Genomic DNA, 25,531 nt, shown 5'->3' with positions numbered 1-25,531 from the left:
GGGGGTACATACTTTCTAATTTGGGTCAGGCGGCTGCAACACTGATTGTTAAGTACACGGAATACCACGTAAAGAAAATACCAACGTCAAGGACTCCTGGGTGGCTCAGCAGATAAAGACACTTGCTGCCAGCCTGACCTCCTGAGTTTGCGGTGGGAGAAGACAACCTGCTCTGACATCCGCACTTGCTTTGCAGCAGGATAGAAACAGAGAGAGAGCATGCGCAAATTTAAGAAAAACAGATGTGTAAATTAGGAACACGTTCTTCATTTCCCGGATGCTGTTACACACTCGTTGACCAAGCAAGCGACTGAAGAAAACTACAGCAAAGTTCTGTGAAGATCTAAAACGCTTTGAATAAAAATGTAACGCGGAGGTATTTCAAAGCGAATGAGACGAACCTTGGCTCTTTTCCGCTAGCCACTGACAGTGGAGTGGGCAAACCAGGTATTACCCTGTAGTAGGGCTTGCCCTGACTTAAATAATCACCACAGGATGATTCTGAAGCCTCTGGCCGCCTTGGTTTTGCTGGACGCTGGCAACAACTCCTCTAGTTTCCTGATTGGTCAGTGACTTTGCAGAGATTCAAGTCAGCCTTGCTTTGTGTGCTGCTTTGGTTGTGTGATGGACTTCCCCTAGGGGGATACCACACACGTCTGCCCCCCCCCACAGGATCTCAGGACAGATGGTCCGGTTCAGGAGGGACTCCCAACAGTGTTGTTTACTCTTAGGAGCTTAGGATGGAGGCACAGAGTGGATCTGATCAGTTTCAGGGACTTCCTGAGCTACTTTTAGCTGCTTACCTTCCTTCTTAAGGAGCTTCCAGAAGGGTACAATGTTTCAGGAAACTGCTACACGAGGCTATTTTTGCTCTGGCCGGTTATTCCTGTCACTCAGGCTCCCTCCGGCTCCCTCCAGATCATGGTACCCGAGTGTTCAGCTGCCCTCCTGATCCTGAACTGCTTCAAAAGCAGGAGCTATTATTTCCTTTTCTCACCAATTCTCCCAGAGCTGTTAAAGTTTTCTCTATTGCCAGCCGTGCTCTAAGAGTATTTCTTAAGTTGCTTAAATTACCTCCCTGCTATTTAATTATTGCTCCTGTATTTTTTTTCCTTTAAAATTAAGGGAACCTTTCGCTTACTACAATCGCAAGGTAAAAATTTAAACAACTGACTTTAGAAGCACAATATTTAGATTAATTTGGGTGTTTAATAAAAATGTGTTTTCACCCATTCTGTTAAACACCGGGTGTCAGAAGGATTATCTTCTTTTACTTTACGTTCAGGAGTCTTTGCTGAACACAGCTCTGTTTTCTCATCTGTTCCTCGATGCAGAATAATAAAAGGAAAAGAAGCAAATCCAAGCAGCATCAAAGCAACAAAGATGCCAAGGACAAGGCAGAAAGGTCAGAGGTGGGGCCCCTGCAGCCACAGGTTCCGCTGATGCAAAATGGTCACATGAATGGCTGTGACAAGGACAGCTCATCCCCTGACTCTGCCCGAGAAAAACTGGCCCTCCCGCCACGTGAGAGAAAGATCTCGATACTGGAGGAACCACCGAGGGCTCTGCGTGGGACCACAGGTCAGTTGTTCCTAAGTGTGTTTGCTGAGGGTGATGGGCAGAGAGCGCAACACGCATGCACACAGAGGTTAATGCCTTGCAGCTCTGGCTGCTGCTGCTGCTGCACAGGATGAGAAACTCTGAACTGCTAGTGTGTAGGTGTCATTGAGTCCTGAAGCCACATAGTACGTGGCCTCCAAGAGATGCTCCATCTGTCCCTGCACGGACTCAGAGGATCCCCACCTCCACCCCACCCCACTGAAAAGCCCCATAGTTCTGTTCCTGTCTAGAATTATTGTTCTGTTCGGTTATGTTCTATGCCGGTTAAAGAATTAAAAGGCAGGAAATATCTTGAGCGTTAACATGGAACAGCTGGGGAATCTTCCAAGGTCGCAGAGAGGATCAGCCAGAATCCCCCAATAAAGAAAGGTTTTTATTAGGGGTGAAGAAACACACACACACACAGCAAGCACATGGAGTGAGACCTTCCCCAAAGCAGAGGGGGATTTGGGAGCCTGAGGCCCACCCAGCTTCTCTTAAGGGCTAGGGGTTTTTTATTTTTGTTTTTGTGTTTTGTTTGTCTGTTTTAAAGTCTTCGAAGGCTCTTGATCCCCTAATTTGGGGTTGTTCAGTTTGAGGAAGGCAGAATGACTGATTGGCTCACAGTGGTTGTGAAACACAACCTGATTAAGCCTTGAACTTGTGGAGCAGGGACCCCATGGGCAGGAGAAAAAAACCTCAAGGCAGTTGTTTTAGCTGCCAGACTTTTGTCTCAGGGGTGGAGGGTGAGGAAGAAGCCCCTTACCATCTTGTTTACCTAACAGCCACCCCTCTCCCTATCCTGCCTGAAGGGTCTCTCTGAGTCCCGATCCCTCAGATTAGTCATAGTAGGATATTGGGGGGACTAGGCAATGCCAGCTTAAAGAGATGCTTCCCCACGAATAAGGGAAAGACAATTTATGACAAAAGAAAATGTTTTTAAATTCTTTCTTTAGACCAGATTATTTTATCTCCTTTTGTACGGTGGACTGGAAGAAAATTGAGGGTATTAGAATGTGGATTCATTATATACTCTGCAGCTCTCAAGTAACTTCAGAAGTCTACGTGTGTGTGTGTACGTGTATGCATGTGTGTGTTCTATGTACACGTGTGTGCAGGCGTGTATGCCAGTATGAAGGCCAGAGGAGTTTGTAAGGGGTCTCTTGCTCTGGGACCCTCCACCCATTCCTTTGAGATAGAGCCTTTTGCTGTACCACAAGGCAGGCTGACAGCCAGCAAGCCCCAGAGACCCTCCTGTCTGCCTACTGTGCACAGCAGTTGTGCACAGCGGTTGTGCACAGCCATGTTTAGCTGCTTCTGTGGGGCTTGGGGATTTAAATTCCGGTCTTCGTGTTTGCACAGGAAGTACGCCTACCCACCGGGCTCTCTCACCAGCCCCAGAAGGGTGCTTTATTTATTTTATTTATTTATTTATTTTGGTGCTTTTATTTTTAATTTCCTTTTTATCTGTTCTTTGAGTCTTTCACATCTGGATCCCATTCATTTCTCGTTCCTTTGTATCCATCCTCTGCCCTTGCACCTCTCCCCCGGATAAAATTTAAGAGACAAAAAAAAAAAAAAAGGAAAAAAAAATCAATCTTGTCACGGAAGCTGCAGTGTGACACAATGAGTCATGCCGTAAACCCTTTTGTCCGTGTATCTTAACTTGCAAGAGTTCATTGTGAAGAGTCATCGGTCTGGTTTGAGGCCCCTGGTTTCTTGGCTGGACACTCACTGGAACTCCTCTTGGCCTGGGCAGCACAATAGAACCAGTCTTGTTGGTGGAGGTGTGGATGAGCTAGCCCCAAAGTTATGAATATGGAAGAGCTGTCCCCCTTGCTCATCTGTAAAGTAGCAGCATCAGAGGATGCTCCTCATTCACCCCTCCCCCCACCACCACCACCAACGCCTGACACAGGTGGAGAGTTGGTCCTGAGGTCAGAAGGGACGGAGAGCTGCCCCTGCCTGCCACCAGCTGCAACACTCGGGAGAGCAGGCCCTGCACCTTGCGTGGGCAGCACAATTTAGCCAACCCCATTGGCAGAGGCGTGGGCAAGCCAGCCCCGATATTGTGAGCATGGAAGAAGGCAATTTCTTAATACACTGTCGATCTTTGGGTGCATTGTTTCTTCTCTACTGGCCTGTCTCTGTTTCGTAATATAAGAAAACCGTTTTGGGTTTGTTTCCGACCGCTGCCATACCAAACACTATAGACAGGAAATAGTAAGCAAGAGAAGCTTATTTGGCTTGTGGCTCTAGAGGCTGTGAAATCAAACACTGGCAAAGAAGGCGTGAGAGAGTTGAAGGTCTAGACTACGAATCCCCTGCTGTAACCACTGCAATCTCATCATAAGTATGGCGTCCTCAGTCCCAGTCACAACGTTAAAGGCTTACCTCCCAGCATTCAGTAGGAGGAATTCACTTTCTAGTACTTCTGGGGACCCCCTCCAAGCCATAACTTTCAATAATTAAAACTACCCACTACCCCATGGTTATAAAAAATCCTAAAAATAAAATTTATATGTGATGGAACCTGCCTAGAAACAGAATTTCAATCAAGACCTAAGACCTTTTTGACCAGGTGAACTGGGAGGTCTTGTTCACGTATACAATGAGCTACTTTGGGCTTAAGATGGAAAAGGCAATATTCAGCTGGATATTGTAGACAGTGTTTCTTTCTGTCTAATATATGAAGAAAGCAATGTAAAATCTCTGAGAACACAACTGTTACAAATTCAGTCTGATGGGTGCTGGGTGCCCAAGTCTACACCAGGAGGACTGGGATGGGCACTCCTGGGAGACTCTTAGTTGAGTACCAGATGCCAGGTGGACTCTGAGAAGGATACCTGTTGGGTAGGCTCTGTGGGACTCGCTCTCTGATATTCTTGTAGCGAAGACTGTGGAATACAGTGAATTTCAGGCTTGGAGAGCAAAGATGCCACCTCCACCTGAGCGATTGAGGTGTCATAGATTGGTGAGCATGGAGAGATCTAGGGACAAAGTGACGGAGAAGACAGGGAAGGTCAGGGACAAGGTGACGGAGAAGGCTGGGAAGGCTAGGGACAAGGTGACAGAGAAGACTGGGAAGGTCAGGGACAAGGTGACAGAGAAGACAGGGAAGGTCAGGGACAAGGTGACAGAGAAGACTGGGAAGGTCAGGGACAAGGTGACAGAGAAGACTGGGAAGGCTAGGGACAAGGTGACGGAGAAGGCTGGGAAGGCTGGGGACAAGGTGACAGAGAAGACTGGGAAGGTCAGGGACAAGGTGACGGTGAAGACAGGGAAGGTCAGGGACAAGGTGACAGAGAAGACTGGGAAGGTCAGGGACAAGGTGACAGAGAAGACTGGGAAGGTCAGGGACAAGGTGACAGAGAAGACTGGGAAGGTCAGGGACAAGGTGACAGAGAAGACTGGGAAGGTCAGGGACAAGGTGACAGAGAAGACTGGGAAGGTCAGGGACAAGGTGACAGAGAAGACTGGGAAGGTCAGGGACAAGGTGACAGAGAAGACTGGGAAGGTCAGGGACAAGGTGACGGAGAAGGCTGGGAAGGCTAGGGACAAGGTGACAGAGAAGACTGGGAAGGTCAGGGACAAGGTGACAGAGAAGACAGGGAAGGTCAGGGACAAGGTGACAGAGAAGACTGGGAAGGTCAGGGACAAGGTGACAGAGAAGACTGGGAAGGTCAGGGACAAGGTGACAGAGAAGACTGGGAAGGTCAGGGACAAGGTGACAGAGAAGACTGGGAAGGTCAGGGACAAGGTGACAGAGAAGACTGGGAAGGTCAGGGACAAGGTGACAGAGAAGACTGGGAAGGTCAGGGACAAGGTGACGGAGAAGGCTGGGAAGGCTGGGGACAAGGTGACAGAGAAGACTGGGAAGGTCAGGGACAAGGTGACGGAGAAGACAGGGAAGGTCAGGGACAAGGTGACAGAGAAGACTGGGAAGGTCAGGGACAAGGTGACAGAGAAGACTGGGAAGGCTAGGGACAAGGTGACGGAGAAGGCTGGGAAGGCTGGGGACAAGGTGACAGAGAAGACTGGGAAGGTCAGGGACAAGGTGACGGAGAAGACTGGGAAGGTCAGGGACAAGGTGATGGAGAAGACTGGGAAGGTCAGGGACAAGGTGACGGAGAAGGCTGGGAAGGCTAGGGACAAGGTGATGGAGAAGACTGGAAGGTTATAAGGGGTACAGAGAATTTTGCTCAGTCCCCTTGTCTGTCATACCCCTACAGTTAGTATGGCGTTGTTATCCTGTGACAAGCCAAAGGTGAGATTATCCCTGTAATGAGTCTTTCTCTACCTCACCTGCCAGCTCCCAAATAACTACATGGAGACTGATTAATTACAGAAGTTTGGCCAATAGCTTCAGCTTGTTTCTAACTGGCTTTTATAACTTAAATTAACTCATATCTTTTCATCTGCATTCCTTTACTTGGGTCAGTTTCCTTTACTTTGGAATGCCCATGCTGCCTGCTCTGTTTCCTGGTGTCTCCGCCCTTCTTCTTCCCAGACTCCCCTGTTTCCGAAAATACTGCCTTGCTCTTGGCTGTTCTTTTTATTAAACCAATCAGAGTGATGCATACTCACAGTGTCCAAAAAGACTGTTCCACAACAAATCCCTGCCTAGGATTTCAAAATACAAACAAAACCCGATGGTGGTACACACTGACTGAGGAACATGAGAGGGGAGGCCAGGTCATGGCACTCGGTATCACACCGGAAGTCTTTAAGTTGCTCATCCAGCCTTCATTTTTCTCCCCCTTTCCTACAAACTCCGTCCATAGTGCTGTGGTCACTCATCCTTATCGACTACACGACAGTGTCTTAAAACCAAGCAGCGGGGCTGGAGAGATGGCTCAGCAGTTAAGAGCATTGCCTGCTCTTCCAAAGGTCCTGAGTTCAATTCCCAGCAACCACATGGTGGCTCACAACCATCTGTAATGAGGTCTGGCGCCCTCTTCTGGCCTGTGCAGACATACATGTAGACAGAATACTGTATACATAATAAATAAATATTTTTAAAAAACAGAAAACAAAAAACCAAGCAGCCACTGCAACGAGAACCACCTCATTGATTTTGAATCCAAATTCTCCAGGAATTTCTAATTCAGTTTTCAAAATCTCTTTTGATTTATAGTCAGGACGGGAGGAAGAAAGTAAATAACCAAGTGGCAGATTCCCAGCTTTACTTGCTATTGCTTTCACACGAATTACTTTCAAAGTCTAATTACTCAAGTTGCCGTTTCGATATCAATCATAAACTAAAAGCCGAGCCGTGTGTGTGCTCATTGACTCGTAATTTATGCCTCTGTCCTAACAGTTTCCGTAAATCTGTCAAGTAAATGGACTGAGTGCAAGGCAGAAGCCCTTCACCTCCCCATGGGTGTCCCCTTGACAGCTAAGCACCAACTAAAGCTGTCCTCTCTGCAAGGGGACTTTATCCTCACCGGCGGGATATCCAGAGGCTTTCTGGGAAGAATCTGTACAATCAGTACAAAATGTCACTCGGTGTCCTTTTGGTTCTTTTGAGTGTCACCTGAACGTATTGTTGCTGTCATTGGCTCCTCACAAATCTTTATGCTTTCTGTGAGCGTTTTTTTTTCTTTTTTTTCAGAAAAATGCATGATGGGAGTAGAAGGTCGTTAGGTTGACCGTTGGCTCCATCGGCGTCCCACGTGCTGTGTGGTCATAGATTTTTAAAAGAAGTTTGTGATTGGTTAGGTTTCATTCCTCCCAAAGATAGTAAAGGCCCATCATGAAGTTGATGCCAAAACTGTTCAAGGACCCTAAAACACATGTTTAATCTATCAGAAGTCCTGAGCCCAGTGACAGACAAATCGCAGGTGAATGTCAGAACTTGTATACATGATGCCCCATTCCGAGCAGAAGGATGGATGAGGTGCAGCCTTAAGCCCTGTTTCTTTGGGGAACCCAGGCTTGCATGGAGAGGCCAAAAAAGTACTCTTCCCCTTTATGAATTTTGGCAAAACTTGACTCGGTTAGGTCTATCTAAATTGCAATGGAGAATTAATGCTAAATCCACAAGCTCTCTAACTCCTATAAAAAAAAAAAAAACAAATTTTAAAAAACGTGTAATTGAAAAATTAGGGAAAAGTAATAGTAATAAAGCCATATAATGATATTCTGTGCTTGAGTGGAGTCGCAGACTGAGCCGGAAGGAAATCTCCCGGCTACTCGTGGCAGTACGTTTATCAGGCTCTCCAGTAATGAAACCGGCTTGACAAAGCCTGCCGCGAACGTCCCTCCGGGCAGCAGGCTGTGGACGTGTGCAAGGCGTGTTTTATCTTTTTATAACACCTTGACATTCAGGATCTCTCTCTTTTATTTTTTTTTTTTTTGAAAGTCTTAAACAGAGTCATTATTCCGGTAGGGGAAAAGTTAGCTTTAAGATATATGCCGGTGGCTCCGGGTGTTAGCGTGACTTCCTCCGTGAAAAATAACCGCCCAGAGCGCCATCATTCTAGGCTGTAAATATAGCGCTGTCAGCTGAGACAGTGCTGCGTGTCGGCACAGAGCGTGGAGGCTGAGGAGTAGGCTTTCGGCCTGAGAGTCGTTCTTTCTGTATTTCAGAATGTTTAATAACAGCCCAGATGAGATCTTTTATATATAATCCAGTCCAAACCGTCCTGTTTCCAAATACTAAGTTCAAGCAAAGACTAGACGGAGGTTTATTTTTATCAAAAGCAGTGCTAAAGATAGTCATTTTTACTCCCTCAAGGCCTCCAAACTAAACATCTAAAGCACCTTAGGGTCCAGTTTCCCCAAATCTCCCTCCTGCTATGTTTTTTGAGCCTCGGATTCTCAAGCCTTATCTGTGTTTGGGCCAGAACAGGAAATCACATTCCTCCGGGTCTCCCTCCAGCTGGACCCATGCCCACGGAGGAGGGAAAGCAGGACTGGAACTACCAGCAGCTCCCCTTTAGAGTTTCTCATCCCTAAAGCATCCTGGGAAGCCACATCTTCTTTTCCTGTTTGCCACAAGCGGAGTACTCCCTGCCATGGGTGCTGGCCTCCCCAACCTAGACTGCAGATTGTCCCTTTACAATCCAGACTTGAGGGTCTCACAAGCACAGAACTGCCTCTCACCTCGTTCTCAACGTGGAATCAGTCACAGGAGAAAGAAAGGGGCTTGTTGTGTTCTAATGTGGCTGTTACCCAGAACACGTCCGTGTTTTGAGGTGCCTCCACGGTTCCCACGCAGACTTTTTGTCTTGTTACTATTGGCAGGAGCTCCAACAGGATCCCTCCTGCTCCTCTGAGCCCAGCATTGGGATACAGGATTAGAGAAGACCACAGGAACGCTGCTAGCCTGGAACTTTCTTAGCAAAGCGAAATCTGTGTAGTCTAGGGTTTCAAAAGTGCCTGCTCCCCAATGACTCAACAGATCATGAGCAAGAACCGAGGTGCCCAGCCATGGAAATGTCTGGGCTCAAGCCTCTGTCTTGTGTAATTACGGGCTGTGTGCCCATGGGAAAGTTAACTGCTCTGTGTTTCATTTTACTCCCTTGCAAAGCAAAACAAACAAACAAATCTAACTGTCCAAGGTTTGGGTGAGCAGTGAATGAATAGCTCGGAGCCCTCCGCACAGAGTCTGGCAGAGAGGAAATCACTGTGCCCCTGGTTTACTCGATGAGCAAATCTGTCTGAGCATCTAAAAGGCACACCCGATGTGAAGATGAACCAGATGACCGTGCATTTGCTCCCAAGGAGTTTGCGTACTTTGTTGGGTAGGGAAAATAGGTAGATAATAAACCAACATAAAACGAAGATCCTAAAATGGTTAGAGATTCTAAAAAGCACAAAGGCCTCTTCTCTGAAGACATGGTAGATGTGCGGTGGCTTTGGATGAGGTCACGCTGATATAAGCATCCGAAGAGGAGATGTCTAAGCTGAGCTGTGGGTACTTCAGTATCCTGTGCCAGGCCGTGGTGGGCTCCACAGTCAATTTTGTTAGCTTTTGTTTGTTTGGACTTGGCGAACACCTCAGAGAAGCCCCCACAATTATCAGCATAGGTTTCTGCTGTCTTTGAAAAATTAGAGATATCATACTTTATATAGAGCTGAGATTGTGTGCCCTCTTACAAACACAGGTTTTATTGTTGTTTCAAAGCACGCAGTTATCCGTCATGTTCCTCTTCAATTACTATTTTAGGACCCAAGCTCTCGGTTCCCTTCCGTGTAGAGATGTGCATTGCTCAGCCTTTTCTTGGAGCAATCCTGGGGCTGAAATGGGCAGGTACTTGAGGGGCGGCCTTCGGTTCTGCCCTCCGTGACTCAGATCTCTGCTTTCTTTCCCTGGGCAGTCGAGAGCAGAAATGGCCACAGGCAGGCACTGGCTATAGTGACCCAAGGCCACCGGACAGCCAACACCCTTAGCTACTTCTCTGTTTCCTAGGCAGGTGAAGCCCAGAGGCCTCTCTCCCCTTCATCACTGACAAAGCACATTGTATCTTGTCCAGCAACAACACCCTCTATTGATCCTCATCTCTGAATATCCTACCTTCGGAACCTCGACATGGTGGCTTCGGTTCCAAAAGGACTTGAATAGAATGCACACGGGGAGAGGAAGGGGTTTCCTAAAAGGTTTTAAGACTTTTCTTTGAGCAAAGCTTTGAACGAAGCTGTCGGATGCAAAGAGCGTTGAACTTGCCTCGCGAGGAATGAAGACAGTGGCGTACATTTGACTTTACATGTCTGTCTTCTACCTCTGACAGCTTGATCCGCTGCTGTTGTCTTTTAATACAATGTCTCCAGTCAGGGCATCACCCATTTTCATGGCCTCCAAGCCGCTCGGGTTCCCTGGGATTCGGATGGAATAATAATGACTAAGGAAATTTTTGAAAGGGCAGAACTGACATTATGTCTGGCTAACCCTTGTGTTCTGGTCCCTACTGCAAAGTCGGTGTGTCTGTTAGCCGTCCTGTCCTACAGAGGTGGGAGAGGAGATGGGAGGGAAGTGGCTTTAACAGGAAGAACTTTTCTGAGGTTTCATCACTGGACTGTCATTCTGTAATATCTCAAAGGAGTTATTTCTACCCAGGTCTCCATGCCATCACCCCCACCTCACCCATCAGACTGTTTGTGATGACTTCCACCCCATCTCTCCAAAGACAATGTGCCCAGGGTCCGCAGTGGCCTCCCAGCGACTTCATCTGACAGATGTTTCATCTTTCCTTCATCTTTTCCTTCCAGCAGACACACCATTGTTTACGCCTCTGTCTTTACCCACCTTGTCTTTTTCAACTTGGTTGAAACGGCCCCCTTATTTTCTCTGTGTCTTTGTTGCTTTCCCTCGGTTTCTTTGAGAACCATTTTTTTTGTCTGGTTGTTGGCCTGTTAAGTCTCATCAAGGCTTGGCTGGCCCCAAGTCCTTCATCATGCAGGTATGCCCTCTCCTTGGATCATTTGGACCATGCCCTGGCTTTAATTAAGTCACGTGGCTCACCCCAGTCTTCCTAGTCTGTATTCTTCTCTGAAGTTTGGGACTATAGTTGACATTTTCATTTAGACATTTGAAATCACTTCAATGGCACGCTCCAAACCATCTGTTGATCTCCATTTTAAGCTTGGTTCTCTTTTTTTGAGTTCATATCCATGCAAGGCAGAGGTCTAGCAAGCACTCGGGACAGCTCCCTCTCTCCCTGCCCCTGTTATCAATCTGCCATCAGGACCTGCTGATTTTCCTTCCCAGGTATGCATGGATCCATTTCTCACCGTCTCTCCCTCTTCCTTCCCACCCAAACCACGGCCCCATCTCTCTCTCACTGCTACAGAAGTGTGCTCAGGAAGCCCCCACATTCACTTCTTGCCCCCTATATCCTTCTGCAAACAGTGCTCTTTTCAAAAACCCAAGTTTGACTTCTTTGAATAAAGAGTAAGTCTTGTTCCTGTATCTAAAGGTTCGGTGCATATGGGACCCTGTGTCCTGCTGTGGTCTTATTTTAAGTTATTATCTTTTGCTTTTTAGAGATAATTATAGAGTCTGTGTTTCTGTGTTTAAGATGACTTTGTCCAAATTTGAGGAAATTTGAAAAACTCCATTAGATAAATCCTGTCTCCCCAAAACAATCATTGTTAAATTTCATTTCAAAATCAGTTTAAGGCGCAGACACACAGACTATTTACACAAATAATTACATAGCATGTGACTCTTTTGCATTCTGCTTTACTTAGCATGGAAGGATGAGCATCATATCATTAAAGCTCTGTTAGGGTTATTTTTCCCATGGTATCTCATCTTTTATTTATGATTGTAACAAACAAAGAGGAGGTTCTGTTATAGTACAACCCTATCTCAACGTTCTGCTTCTCACTTACCTTTTTTAATTTTTTATTTATTCTTCAGTCATTTCATACTTGAGTTCAGTGTACTTAAAGACATAAAATAATTAGGTGCATGTACACGTGTCTTTGTCTGGATGTATGTACATGCGTGCAGCTGCCCTCTGAGGCCAGCAGAGGGTGCTGGATCCCCTGTTGCGGAATTACTGGAGGCTGTGAGCCACCCATCTTGGGTGCCAGGAACTGAACTCGGTCCAGTCTAAGAGCTGGGAGTACTCTCAGAGGCCAAGCCGTCTCTCCAGCTCCAAAAACAATGTGCTCAGAGTGTGCTCACGTCCAGACTAGTCCTTCATAAACGTAGGTGGCCGCTTGGATCACAGGCTGTGGGCCACGGTGAACTCACACCCCTTCCCTCAGGGGCCATCAGTTGCCAAAGTGCCTCATTGGGGGTGGGGTCTGAACCCTCACTTCCCTGAGCCCCAGAGTGCCATTTCCTAAGCAATCTTCCCTGAACTCTGGCTCTTGAGATTTTCCTACCTCTTCTAGCATAGCGTCGCCTGAGCCTTGCTGGAACGGCGATAGAGCTGTCCATTTACGGATAAGCTCCCTCCGTAGTCACCGAGTCTCTCTCTTGGAGAAGTTGTGAGACTCAGTACTGACAGTCCATCCCACCCATAGGGAAGCTTCTCTGAGGAGAGGGGAGGTCATATTTATGAGTGTATATTAACTATATAAAACGTTGTATTTATTAACGGATGTATTACTTTTATGAATTTGCCACATCTTTTAACTGTTTCTAAATTGTTTGTCCGTATGGATTCTTTCAGTTTACCTCTGCTTTTAGGAACCACACTGTAGTGCAAGGCTTCTGTGATTATTCCTGGGCCCTGTAATTACTGGGTTTAAAAAGTATGAGTGTGCCTGTGTGTGTGCGCATGTGTGCATGTGTGTGTGCACGTGTGTGTGTGCTTGCACGTATATATGTGAGCTTAAGTTCTTAATATACTTCTGTCTAGAAAGGTTGCACTAATATTAGTGTTTTTTTTAAAAAAAGATTATTTCCTAAGGTAATTTTCATTTGTATTTCTCTTATTATAAATATTGAAAAACAGTAATATTGGGTACCCAAGAGCTATAAATTATATTACCAGTCATCATAAAATGAAATTGTATTTACTTCAGTAATTTTAAGAGAGTGTTGACATGTTTTAAGTGACACAGACATTAGGAATCTTAAACCTAATATTTAGCAACAAAGTTATGCTTTGTGTATCGATTTTTCCAGATAAAGCTACCTTACAACCCTTAAGCATGATCAGGCTTTATTGGAATATCATCTTTGGGGAAGTCTCTGAAAGCATTTTAATAGTTAAAATAATGACTTTAAGGCTGCTGTATTCACTCTACCCCTTGAGGTTAGAGCTAAATTGCCTGTCTACTTCCTATAGTCTTCTTAGGAAAGCATCGGATTTACACAAAAACAACTAAAATCTAGAGAAAAGAGGTTTTTGAAATTTTAAAATTTATATCTGTACATAGTTGTTCATATATGGTTATAAATGCAAGCCCATGTGTTTGTATTGACAGAAGTGGTTAAGTAAAATTATACTCTTACATGGTTCTTAACTTATTCATGAAGAATATGTTTATTGAAAGGACATTGTGATAAACAAGTAACACAATCTTGTAATCTTTACAATGATCTCTAGTTGTTTTTAATTTTTATACTAATATAAACTCAACATGGTAGATATAATCTATAGTACTAATAATTACATTAAATGTAAGCGGCTAAAACTTCAATTAGAAAGTAGATAGTGACAGAGTAGATGTGATATTGTAAATGTAAAGCTAAAAGTAGAGCATAGGAAAACCACACTGTGCAAACAGCTATATACAGAGGATAGGTGTGGCAGCATTAGCACAGAGGAAGAGATTCCAATTCAAGAAACGCTGTCAGAGCCATTTCATATTAACACGTAAGTCAGTATATCAACTAGAGTTCACGATTCTAAACCTAATTATAGCGCTTCAAAAATCTATGCAGCAGCACTGATAGAATTAAAGAAAGACCAATCCATAGTAGTTGTAGATTATAATACTATGTTCTTACAGATTGATGAGACAGCTACATTAAAGATCAGTACTCAATACTGTCAACTAACCTGATTGATAGGGCCATAGACCCAACATTTCAGGGACATCTGGCATTTTCATCAGAATAGACCAATTAATAGGTCATAAAATAATTCTCTGGATATAAGTTTAATATTGTGTGGTATCTGTTAGGAGGTATCAACCAGAGAAGACTACGTGGATGTGTGTTCAAACCAATAGAAAGTCTTTATTAGCCTTCCAGAGACTACCCTAGGTGTTCAGGACCCGAGTGCAGTCCCAAGTCTTTCTCAGGATGGGCATTGAAGCACAAAAAATAAGTCCTGGGTTGACATACCTCAATTAGCAACAACAGTTGGCCAAAATCCACAACTACAGAAACCAGGAAGCAAGGTTAATGTATCTAGGGACTGTCTCAGAACTCCTGACTTTGGTGGATTAGGTTGTTGTGCCCATTTTGGCAAGTGTTAACTCCCTGTATACATGCTGAGTTCCAAGACCTGAATGGCATTTCCATCATGGTATCAGTTGTGCTAAGATCTGGGGGCCTGTTTATGCACACACACACACACACACACACACACACTTTAGAGTTTCCTTTTTCTGTAATTGTAACCAACATTTGGCAATTTAAAAGAATTTAAATCTTCCCAGCACTCGGGAGGCAGAAGCAGGCGGATCTCTGTGAGTTCAAGACCAACCTGGTCTACAAGAGCTAGTTCCAGGACAGGCTTCAAAACCACAGAGAAACCCTGTCTCGAAAAACCAAAAAAAAAAAAAAAAAAAAGAATTTAAATCTTACATACCAAAACAAAAGAAGTCTAAAATACCTAGGAATAAATTTGATTATTGATATTTAAGACCCCCCCAAAACTAAAACAATTTAGTTAAGATCATTTTTAAGGCTCAAATAAACGATGAGATGCATAATGTTTTAGAATCAAAGGATTCAATATTGGCAATAGGCCAGCTTTTTCTCAGATTGGCTTATAGCTTGAGCACAAATTCAACTAAAGTTCTGCCAGATTTTCTATTGAAAAAGCTAATTCTTAGATTTATATTAGAATGCAAAGGACCTATGGTAGACAGAATAATCTCTAGAATAAAAATAAATAAATCTGGAGAACATACATTATCTGATCCTGGGACTTCTTACATAGATGTGATGAGGACAGATAACTACATCAGTGGGTACAGTAGAGTCCAGACAACAACTCACGCAAATCCTCAGTTGTTTTCCAAACTTGTTGCCAGGACAATTGAGACAAAGAAGGTCACATCGGGCTCACTATCAGCTTCCTACATTGTATGCACTGGTGTCAAGGGCAGGGAGATGTGGCTCACTGTGTTCTATAGGAAAGGCAGAGCTAGCACATCAGTGAGCCCACGTGAAGTGTCCCTAGAGTCTCCTTGAGTCAGAAAGCCAACTGCTTCTCCGCGAGTCACTCGCTAGCGGTGTGAGGAACTGCTAAGTATTTTCCATTTGGGAAGGGTTCTCGTAATTGTGACATTCACAACCACAGAAGTTTCTGGGCCCCATTGTTAAGATAAACACCCGAGAAAGAATTAAGTAAAAATGTGTAGTTTTTGCTGAAATCTGAGCAAATTCGCTCTTTCTAAGAGGTTGCAAATTTGGCTCAAGTCCTGGATGAATATTAAAGCCACAGAGGCTCCTATCTGACGAGGTGCCCTACCGTTGGAATGACCCTGGCGATGCAAAGTGCTCAGTAATGCTGGGTCATTGCTACATATTTTTAATTCATTCATTCATTCATTCATTCATTGTTTATCCTATAGCAGTCGATATCAAGCCTAGGATAATAAGCAAGGCCTATATCTCTGCCTCCGCTTTTCACACGCAGAAAGTGCAGACTAAAATAAATGCCTTCTCATCGTAGAATATAGATTAGTAGTGACTGATCACTGCAAACTCTCCATTCCTTACAGTCTATACTAGTGTTAACCAATAGAAATACAATGCAAGCCCAAATGTAATTCTATATTTTCTAACAACCACATTCAAAGGTATAAGGTGGTTTCAGTTGGGTAATATGTTATCTAAATTGACATGTCTAAAATACGATCATTCCAACATGTAATTAATATTTATCTGTTGACTTTTTGCAATGCTAAAGATCCAACCTAGGGCCTTGCATATTCGGGGCTAATACTACACCACTGAGCTACACCCTCCAGTCTCCTATTTTTAGTATTAAAGAATCTTTGTAAAGTATTGTGCCAAGCTTTTTAAAACAACAGTCTATGCTTCCTATTGGACTTCTCATGACAGTTTGGATAATCACATTTTAGCTATTCCGTAGCCACACGTGGGGAACGGCTACCTTATTGATCGTGCACCTGTGTGGATCAACTCCGGTCAGCTACAGGCTGTTCAGTTTTAAAGCTGGACTCCAGAGGGAGACCTGATGGTGCTTCTGATACTAAAAGGAAATCACTATGTCCGGGAACGAACTTCCATTATTGTATGACTGCAAGTCCAGGACTTGTGGTCCAATGGCCATCCTTCCATTGTGGCTGTGTAACTATCCGAGAGAACCCCAAGGTTTCACCATATTTATAGACTAATCTACCTAGCCAGTGTGCAGATAGATCCAAGTGGTCTTTGGGCATTGTAAATAATCCCCAGTGTTCGATGATTCCCCCCAATAATGATTTTTCAAAGGGCAAAAATATTACTATTAAAATTTCTCCATAAATATTTGTGAGATGGATGGTGAACGGAATCAATAGCCTACATATTTATTTCTCTGACGCACAAACAAAATATCTTTAGCTGCAGGTTAATGAGCTCACATTTATTTACATGCTTGACTCCTGGTTAAAATTCATTTGCATCTTAACAGAATAATTTCTGTTCTTCTCCCTAAGGTCATTATTCCCATTAGGCTACCCGCCCCCATATTTCCAAGACTGCAACTAATTTGCTGTGCCGTGCTGAATTTAAGATTCTGAATGTAGAATCGCACAACAGTGTAGAACTTCAGCTGTGATGTAGGAAGGGCATGAGTTGGAACCAGTTTGGATTTAGACATTGTTTCAACGCAACTGTTTATAAATCCATCCTAAGGTGGGCTTACCCATCTCCGCTCCTCCAGAGCCACCTGGGATGCAGAACACGGGGCCCGCTGCTGACCTGGGCTCTCCAGAGACCGTCCTTAGGGACTTGCTGTGTGAACAGTCCCGAGGGAGAGTCATTTCACACCGAAGCTTGACAGCCACTGTCATTCACACAGTGATGTTCTACATTAGTGTGACTCAGGATTAAATTACACCTCACCATTTCAATCTGTTCTGTTACCACAAGAAACGCGATTTAAGTGTTTGCTCGCTGTTCACTACCCTTTCTGGACATTTCATTGTGTGCTATAATTTCCTTTTCAGTAAGGTTTCCATCGTTCAGGGAAACTCCTTGATATGCAGGTTATGAATGATGGATTGTATCAGAGTCAAATCGTATTTATCATAAATGAGCTAATGTCTAAAATCAAATTATCTGGGACCCGGATTGCATTCTCTCACACTTTCCCTCCCGTCTTGTGACAGTATCGGGAAAGGTGTGCCTTGCCTCTTTCTTTTTTTTCCCCCTATGAAATCATTTTAAGAGTACTTTAACTCAATCACAGTTCTGCAGAAATCTATTGAACCAGACACAAGTCCCGGAGCTTAGAAGGGGAATCTGGCTCAGTGTCTGCCCTCGCAGAGGTCATAGCCTCTCGCAAGGCAGTGCTGAGAGACAGGCGTAGGAGCCTTACACTAAATGTAATATATAAAGCCAACGAGGAGCAGGAAGAAATGGGTGGGTAAGTGCCTAAGAAAGGGACAGGGAGGCTGGGCTTCAAAGAGAGGATGGTACTCTGCATACTGTGAGCCACAGCCAGCTAGAGAGGTAAAGGCATTCCTACTGGACTGTCCAGGATGCAGGGTAGCTCAGAATTGGAGTCTTCTAAGCCAGAATGTACTCTTTCTGCTAACCACATGCCTGTCCATGAACCTGACCTTCAGAAGCACACTGGCTATCGTTTTGTTTTTTTCTTCTTTCTTTCTTCCCTCCTTCCTTCCTTCTTTCCTTCCTTTCTCTCTCTCTCTCTCTCTCTCTCTCTCTCTCTCTCTCTCTCTCTCTCTCTCTCTTCATACCAGAGATCTCTGTGGTGAAATCTAAAGAGTGATACATTCCCTTTTGGGACCCTTAGGCGCCATTAAATTCACACCAGCAATCACTACCTCGGACCCTACCTTTAAAGGATGCCAAAAGCAACGTGCTGCTAATTTATTGCCTCATCCGTTAAAGTTCTAGAGAGAATCCAGGTCTTAGAATTTAAAGATAGTTGAGATGTTACCGTCATGCTTACCAATTTAATCCCGCCATAAATTAGGTGAAATGATGATGTTGCCCGTGGTCACTCCATGCTTGCCCCATCTCCAATTCCTCTCCTGCCTTCCTTAACTCAGAATGAAGTACCACAAAGTGTTAATGGAGATGCGGGGGATGGGGGGTTGTGTATTTCAGTTTCAGTGCGAGCTCACCCTGAAAGATGTGTAAACTTTTACTGGAATGGGAGAGATGGGGACTCATACTCATCTCTTGCAAGCCTGTTAATACCTTGCTAAGCAGTTACAAGTAAGGAAAGTGGGGTTCAGATATTAAACAGCTTGTCCACCTTTCACTGCAAGCAGTTCCCAGAGCCCACACACAGACCCAGGTCTTCTGACTCTAAACCCACGGCCCTTTCTGGTGTTACCTCAAACCTCCTGGGAATCCTAGAAGAAGGTTTCCTCGGTATTTTGCAGGGCAAGGCATTATTGTCAGCCTGCAAATGGAACCAGACATCCTACCCTTCCCCATCACTCGGCTGCCTGTGTGTTTGCTTTATCCCCTTCACAGTCATTATCTGGTGTTCTCTTACAGAAGGCAACAGACTACTGCAACAGAAAATCTCCTTAGATGGGAGCCCCAAAGCTATTCATGGACCATCAGAGAGGCCAGATGGTCTACAGTGGTCATCTGGGCAGCCTTGTAACCCAAGCAAGCCTAAGGCAAAAACATCTCCTGTTAAGTCCAATGCCCCTGCAGCTCATCTCGAAATAAAGGCGGATGAGCTGGCAAAGAAAAGAGGTAAAGTGGTTTCTTTTGCACACATGACTCGACATGTTCCGTACACACCTAAAAGTGCCAGTATGGCAGAACTTTCCAGAAAAAAAAATACTGCTTAGCAAAGAGGATCCTATTTACATTGGAATTTCTTCTTTATTTTTTCCCCTATGATCCACTCGGATGGAAAATGGGAAGACAGATGCAGTCCTTTCCATGTCTGTCAAAGGTCTAAGAGAATCAAGGTGGAATGGCATCCCCTTCTCTGCCCCACCGTGGATGGATGCGTGTTCATTTAGTTCGGTCACTTAGGAAGCAGCGTTAGCACAGGACGGATGAGTGCCCCCCAGACATATGACGTCCAGGCCTGTGTGGATGAAGATGGATGTAGATCCTAACAGCTCTTCCCTGAGAGACAGTCTTCCCTATGTGAACTCGGTTCTGTAGTAGAACTTTTAGACAATCTAACACTGAAAGGCTTTTTGCTATTTGACACACAGAATTTCCATTTTCCAAACCTTCGTGTCTTTGACTTCTGACTAGACGTACAAGTGAAACGGCTAAATCACTTCCTTTCTGATTCCAAGACTCAATAACTCAGTGACTTCTGATTTGGCCTCAGTTGTATTTGATTTCTGTGACTCTGGCTTGACACACTAGCTCCGTTTTCTCTAGGAAGATTGCTTTCTTTGACGAAACATACTCTTGATGAGATAAGAGCAGCCTGTTGGCTGGGCAGGCTTTCCACCCTGGTGCGGATTGCAGGAATCCAGGGGAGATGGGCACACATAGAGATGCTTACACTCTGTTCCTGTCACTCCAGGCCTGGCCCAGGATTCCAGTCAGGAGCCCGCACACCTGACACTCTTGCCCCACTCTCTGGAACCCGTTTGTACCTCCCCCCCCTGTCATTGTCCTGCCCCCAAATCCCTGTTGACTTTGAGCCACACGCAGCGGTGCTTACAGAGGGAGCCAGCTACACAAATGACCTTTAGATTGGAAGGCACTGAAGTTTATGACACTCGCTGAGGGGCAGAAGGACAGACAGGCCCTACGTGGCACAGCCAGTGTTCCTCTGAGAAACATTCTCGGGGGCCAGACAAATCATTTCCCTTTAGCAATGTTTTTCCTCTAGAAAACAAAAGCCAGATCTCTGTAGGGTGGGTGGCTTGCCTCATTTTTTTCTTTTAGCTCGTAAATAAAACATAAAGTGGTCCCACTGATCGTCTTTTTCTTGGCGTCCATTTTAGGCCCAAATATCGAGAAATCGGTGAAGGATTTGCAGCGCTGCACCGTTTCCCTAACTCGGTACCGTGTCATGATCAAGGAGGAAGTGGACAGTTCCGTGAAGAAGATCAAAGCCGCTTTCGCCGAGCTACACAACTGGTGAGTAAAAGCCGACCCCACAGCCTTAAATTCCCAGCGTCTGGGCCGTTCCCGTGGCCTCTAAAAAGCATCAGATGGAAAAGGTGGTTTATTTAATGCATAAACATCACAGAACAGCTCTCTGGCTGACTCTTTTTAAAGTTCTGCAGGCAGGAAAATAGATCTTGGAAATGAGAAAGGAATGGTATTTGAATAAGAACTCTGATAGCTGTCAGGATTCACTGGAGTTTGAAGCTGACCTAATAGCGTATCAGGGCTAGGGACGAAAGCTTATGGGCCGTGCTTACGTGGCGTTGACTTCCGTGAAAAGCTAATCACATGAGGGATGTTTGAAAAAGCAAAAATATTCCCATCATTATCGTTAAATGCCCCTAGTAAAAAGCATCTTATCGAGTAAACTTAGTGATAGAGTTCCCCTCTTGATGTAGGCTGTGGTGGCTGCATCCCTGTAACAAAAGCAACCCAAGGAAGGAAAGATGTATTTTGACACACAGCCTGAGAGCACAGGCCACCGTAGCAGGAACTCATGACTATGGCACGGGAGCTGGAAGCAGCTGGCCGCCTTGTGTCTGTGTTTGGGAAGCAGAGTTGGTGGGTGTTGCTCCCCAGCTTGCTTCTTCTTTTTCTTTATGTTCAGCTTAGGACTCCAGTCTACCGACCACAGATAGAGTGATAGAGCGGGCCTTCCCATCTCGGTTAATCTAGGTAATAGCTCACGGCTGTGCCCAGAAGCTTGCCTCCTCAGCCACTCTAGATCCCGCCAGGTTGACAATCACTCTTAGCCAATCACAGTGCTGCTCTCAGTACTACCCAGCTCACTGTTCTATACCAAATAAGCATGCTTGCTTTCTTTTTTTTAAAAAAAAAAAAAAAGATGGTTCCCTGGTGTGGTTTAGGTGTTGCCCTTTCCTTCCTTCAGCTGGTTTTACTGAAAAAAAAAAATGTCTCTCTGAGCCCTGGATGATTAGTTATGGACAGAATCGGAGTGAGGTATTTATCATTACATAGAATGCTATTACCATGGGGAAAATCTTCTCAGTGTACCACTTAAGACTCTTTCCATTTCAAATGAGAAAAGACACACTAAAGACAAAAGAGAATCTCGTGGCTGATGCATCCAGAAATATTCCAGAAACTTCATTGCGGTAAGTCTACTTCTAAGTCAGATTGTATTATCCCACTATTAGGAGCCGGCCATTCTCCTTTTTCCTCGCTTCCTCCCTCCATCTCTCTCGTGCAGGATCTCCCACCATTTCCTCTTCTGTTTATTTCTTACTTCATTCTTAGACAGATGCTTCTAGGGCAGCCGCTTCTTGACTTCCCACTAAGTCTTAACCCCTAAGGCTAAGTAGTTCCAGCAAAAAACAGCAGTGGGATTTTGGTCAAAAGCATTGGCTGCTTTGGTCCCGTGTAAGTCTCTATACACCAACCACTACAGCAGGAAAAACAGTCTTCCCACTATCCTTCCAAGCCAAATGCTTATTGTAGAGCTGACAACGGGGTCAGTCCCAGCTCAGCCCTATAAGCTGAAAGTCGAAGAGCCACAGTTATCCAGGTCACACTGTAGGCGCTTACACGGAAAGAAACCACCCAACGGTGGCACCCAGGTTCATGGGAGTCGTCTCCATCTCTCCTTGACCTCTCCTGGTGCTCCAGCTGGTTGCATTTTCTGCATAATTTTCTACGCCATGTCCTTGCTTTGACGCTGCTGTGCTTTTTAGCAGAAGCTGTGGCATTAAGGATTAAACTTCACACTAGCTTTATCTAAAATTTATGAATTTTAAGTCATCTGCTACCTACACAATCCCGAGGGTGCAGAAGACACGGGGAACTTGTCGTAAAATGTCTCCTTTGGTCACCACTCAGTCCCTTGCAGGTCTTCTGAGATGAGCAGCCCTTTACCCTCACCCAGACACGGAGTCTGTGGAACTTTCCTCTTGACCAGATTGTAACTAAGTTATCCAAAGCAACTCCCAGGATGCATGTGAGCACTTACATACGGCAAAGGTGCTGTCCTATTGAAGATCAGACTTCTCAGTGATTTCTAGTTAGGACTTTTCCAATCTCTCCTTAAGTCAGTTGCTCCGTGGCTCATAAGTCTACCCCACAAGTATCTAGAGCCAGAGGCAGCAGGGCTATCTGGAAAAGGCCGTCGAGTAAATTTGTTAAGCATTCCAGACATATGGTCACTCAGCTCTGCTCTTGTGAAAGCAACCTTGGACAATGCAGAAAGACATTGGGGCAAGGTCGGCTCCTGGGGTCTGCAGCTTGGCAGCCTCGGTCTTGGGGGATTGGTCCTAGGCCTGGAGGGGAGTTCTGCACCCTATCCATGTGGATGCCACTGTAGAGTAAGCGCTTCCTCCGAGGGCCCCTCATGATACCTTGCATCTGAGTGACTCCAGCTCTGGCTTATCCAGTGTAACAGTGACCGCTAATCCCCCCTCCTCCAGCTGCTATGACTGCTTTTTATTTACTTAATTCTGTGTGTTAGTAGAAGGAAGAGCACAGGGATCACGAGACATCTGGAGGTTTACAGCAGGCTTGAGTTTCTTTCACTCCTCAAATGGTGAAAGTGTGGGCCAGGAAAGCCAATGCCCACGGAAGCGGTGTGTGGTTTCTCTGCTCTCGATTCTTATTTATTTATTTATTTATTTATTTATTTATTTATGATTTCTGCCTCATCCCCGCCACCGCCTCCCATTTCCCTCCCCCTTCCCCAATTAAGCCCCCCTCCCTCATCAGCCCTGAGAGCAGTCAGGGTTCCCTGCCCTGTGGGAAGTCCAAGGACCTCCCACCTCCTTCCAGGTCTAATAAGGTCTGCTCTCGATTCTTCCTTTGCTCTTTAACCTAGTGGGGAGACGGGGCCTGAACAAGCCTTACCATGCTAAAAAGTCACCCACAAGACAAAAGGACGCTTCCTTCCAGACTCAAGAAGAAAGTGTGTAGTTCAACCATTTACTAGATGTGGCGGCTACTGAGTAAGCGCCAACACTCTTTTTCTGACCTCACCCTTTATAAAAATGATCCCACAATTGTGCGCTAACTTAAAAATCAAATCAAATTACTGTGTAAGCATAACCATTTGCGTGCGTCTCTGCCAAGAGGAAACCTTTGCTTCTGTTCCAGATAAGACCTGGGCCCAGCCAGCACAGTGACAAACTAAGACAGAGCCTCCCTTGTCTCTGCAGAGGGGAGGGGGAGGATGAATTTTGGGAATTGTGGTACTCATAGAAATACTACAGAAGACTTGGGAAAGAAGTTTCCCTACTGATGGCTAAATCATGTGCCATAGGCAACAGAGGGAGCCGTGTGCCTGGCACCACCAGTTTAAATACAAGCAAACTTTGGGGTTCATTGGGCGAGGTTTATAGATACAAAACACATGATTTGCATCCTTTGGTTTTCTGGGAAAAAAAAATTATTCATTCTGAAACGGTACTTAAGTCACGTGACCCTCAGTGGCGTGAGTCAGTGAGCCTCACTCCTAGGTCCTCCCTTCGGTCCTTGTTTGGAACACCCAGTCCTCCTATCTCCCAAGTACTCAATAGGAGGCATTGTGTGTCCTTCAGAAATAAATGACTAAAAAAACATACATTTAATGTGAAACATTAAAAAAAAATTTCGCTTTGCCACCAATTGCCAACTTGAGGACACAAATTCTGCTCAAGGACACTCCACCAAAGATCGTGATGGAGCTCGTGGGAACGGCGATTTCAAGAAGTTAGAAGAAAGTGGGTGGCTGGTCACCCTCCAGCCTTACCGAGGACACACCAGAGCTAAATGAGCTGGGCATTGATCCTTCCCAAGCAGGCCGTAAAGAATGCTTGCTCGATACAGTTAACTGATGAAAAGCACATTGGTGTTTCACCGGAACCCTGTCCCATGTGACTAGCTCGCCACACGTGGGACTTTCCCATCTTCTCAGAACAAACCAGGGATCTGAGCAAGTAACCAAGCTATGACATGATCCTCTCCCGCTGTGCCTGAACAGAAGATAAACTTGGCAACGGGAGCGTAAAAATAATATCAGGAACTAACGCGAAACAGCTGGCTTCGTCTCTGTCCGACTGGCCCTCTGCCGCAGCTGGGAAATATTCATCCTTTGGAATCAACGCTGCCAGATTTAATTGCTCTGTGCACAGACTAGCCTAGTTTCTCATCACAGAGCTGGCGAATGTGTGTCCAAGTTGATTACGAGGGCTTAAAATGAGCAATAAAACATGGAATTGAAAAAACATCCGGGAAGTATAATAATACTCGATATTTCTGCCATATGCTGAGAGAGAAAGCATCCCAAAACAGAGCTATAAAAATCCTGTTAGGTGTTATTGTCAGTTTAACATCTAATTAAGAGTACTCCTAAGGAAGAGGGAAACTGGTCCGAGCCAGCAAAGTCGTGGCAGGGTGGGTTGGGGTGGTGATGAGGTTGTAGAGATGGGGAGATGAAGGGGGCAATCATTTTAAGCAGTTTTATTTTAAATAAAAAAAAGGGGGGGCATTTAGAGCACTCATTCTGTAGCATGGGACCACACTGGCTCTGTGTCTTGTTTTCCTGAAATAGGGCTGTATTCATTACCTTTCTCATAGCTACGGCCAATTAACACAAAAAGCACTTTAGGGAATGAATGATCTGTTTAGTTCACAGTAAAGAAGGAACACATCCCTCCTAGAGGGAAAGGCCCCGGGGCAAGACCATGAAGAGGCTGGTCATGTCAATGGTGCAGTCAGGAAGCAGAGAGCTGACCGGAAGTAGGCTAAGCCGTAAAACCTCAAGGCCCACCCCTAGTTACCTGCTTCCTCCCACGAGGCTCTGCCTCCGAAAGTTTCACAACCTCCCAAAATGGTGCCCACCAAGGGAGAAACCAAGTATTCCAAACCTATGATCCTATGACAAGCTTTCATGTTTAAGCCACAACAGAAGCAAGGTCTAGTCCAGGCCAATTCAGGAGGTGAAATATGAGTCTCAGCCCTTGCCCTCTTCCCCTTCCTTTGCCACCGTTCAGGTCATCTCCTCCTCCT

The 25,531-nt window shown here is 45.2% G+C and overlaps 1 protein-coding gene across 6 annotated transcripts in view; it reads left to right on the top strand.

Annotated features, from left to right (window-relative positions):
- Nucleotides 1-25,531, top strand: part of Spats2l (spermatogenesis associated serine rich 2 like) — a 154,982-nt gene that overhangs the window by 102,596 nt on the left and 26,855 nt on the right. For 4 of the 6 annotated variants that reach the window (XM_057758630.1, XM_057758633.1, XM_057758629.1 and 1 more), the window contains 3 exons: nucleotides 1,335-1,581; nucleotides 18,944-19,150; nucleotides 20,377-20,512. In XM_057758630.1, the coding sequence (XP_057614613.1) occupies nucleotides 1,335-1,581; nucleotides 18,944-19,150; nucleotides 20,377-20,512 (590 nt within the window). The remainder of the gene's footprint in view (nucleotides 1-1,334; nucleotides 1,582-18,943; nucleotides 19,151-20,376; nucleotides 20,513-25,531) is intronic. The other 2 variants (XM_057758635.1, XM_057758634.1) reach the window with 1 other exon arrangement.

Source organism: Chionomys nivalis, chromosome 26 (genome assembly GCF_950005125.1).
Source record: "Chionomys nivalis chromosome 26, mChiNiv1.1, whole genome shotgun sequence".
NCBI classification, from domain to species: Eukaryota; Metazoa; Chordata; class Mammalia; order Rodentia; family Cricetidae; genus Chionomys; species Chionomys nivalis.
Note: the sequence above shows the minus strand (reverse complement) of the source record. Positions and strands in the feature narration are given on the sequence as shown.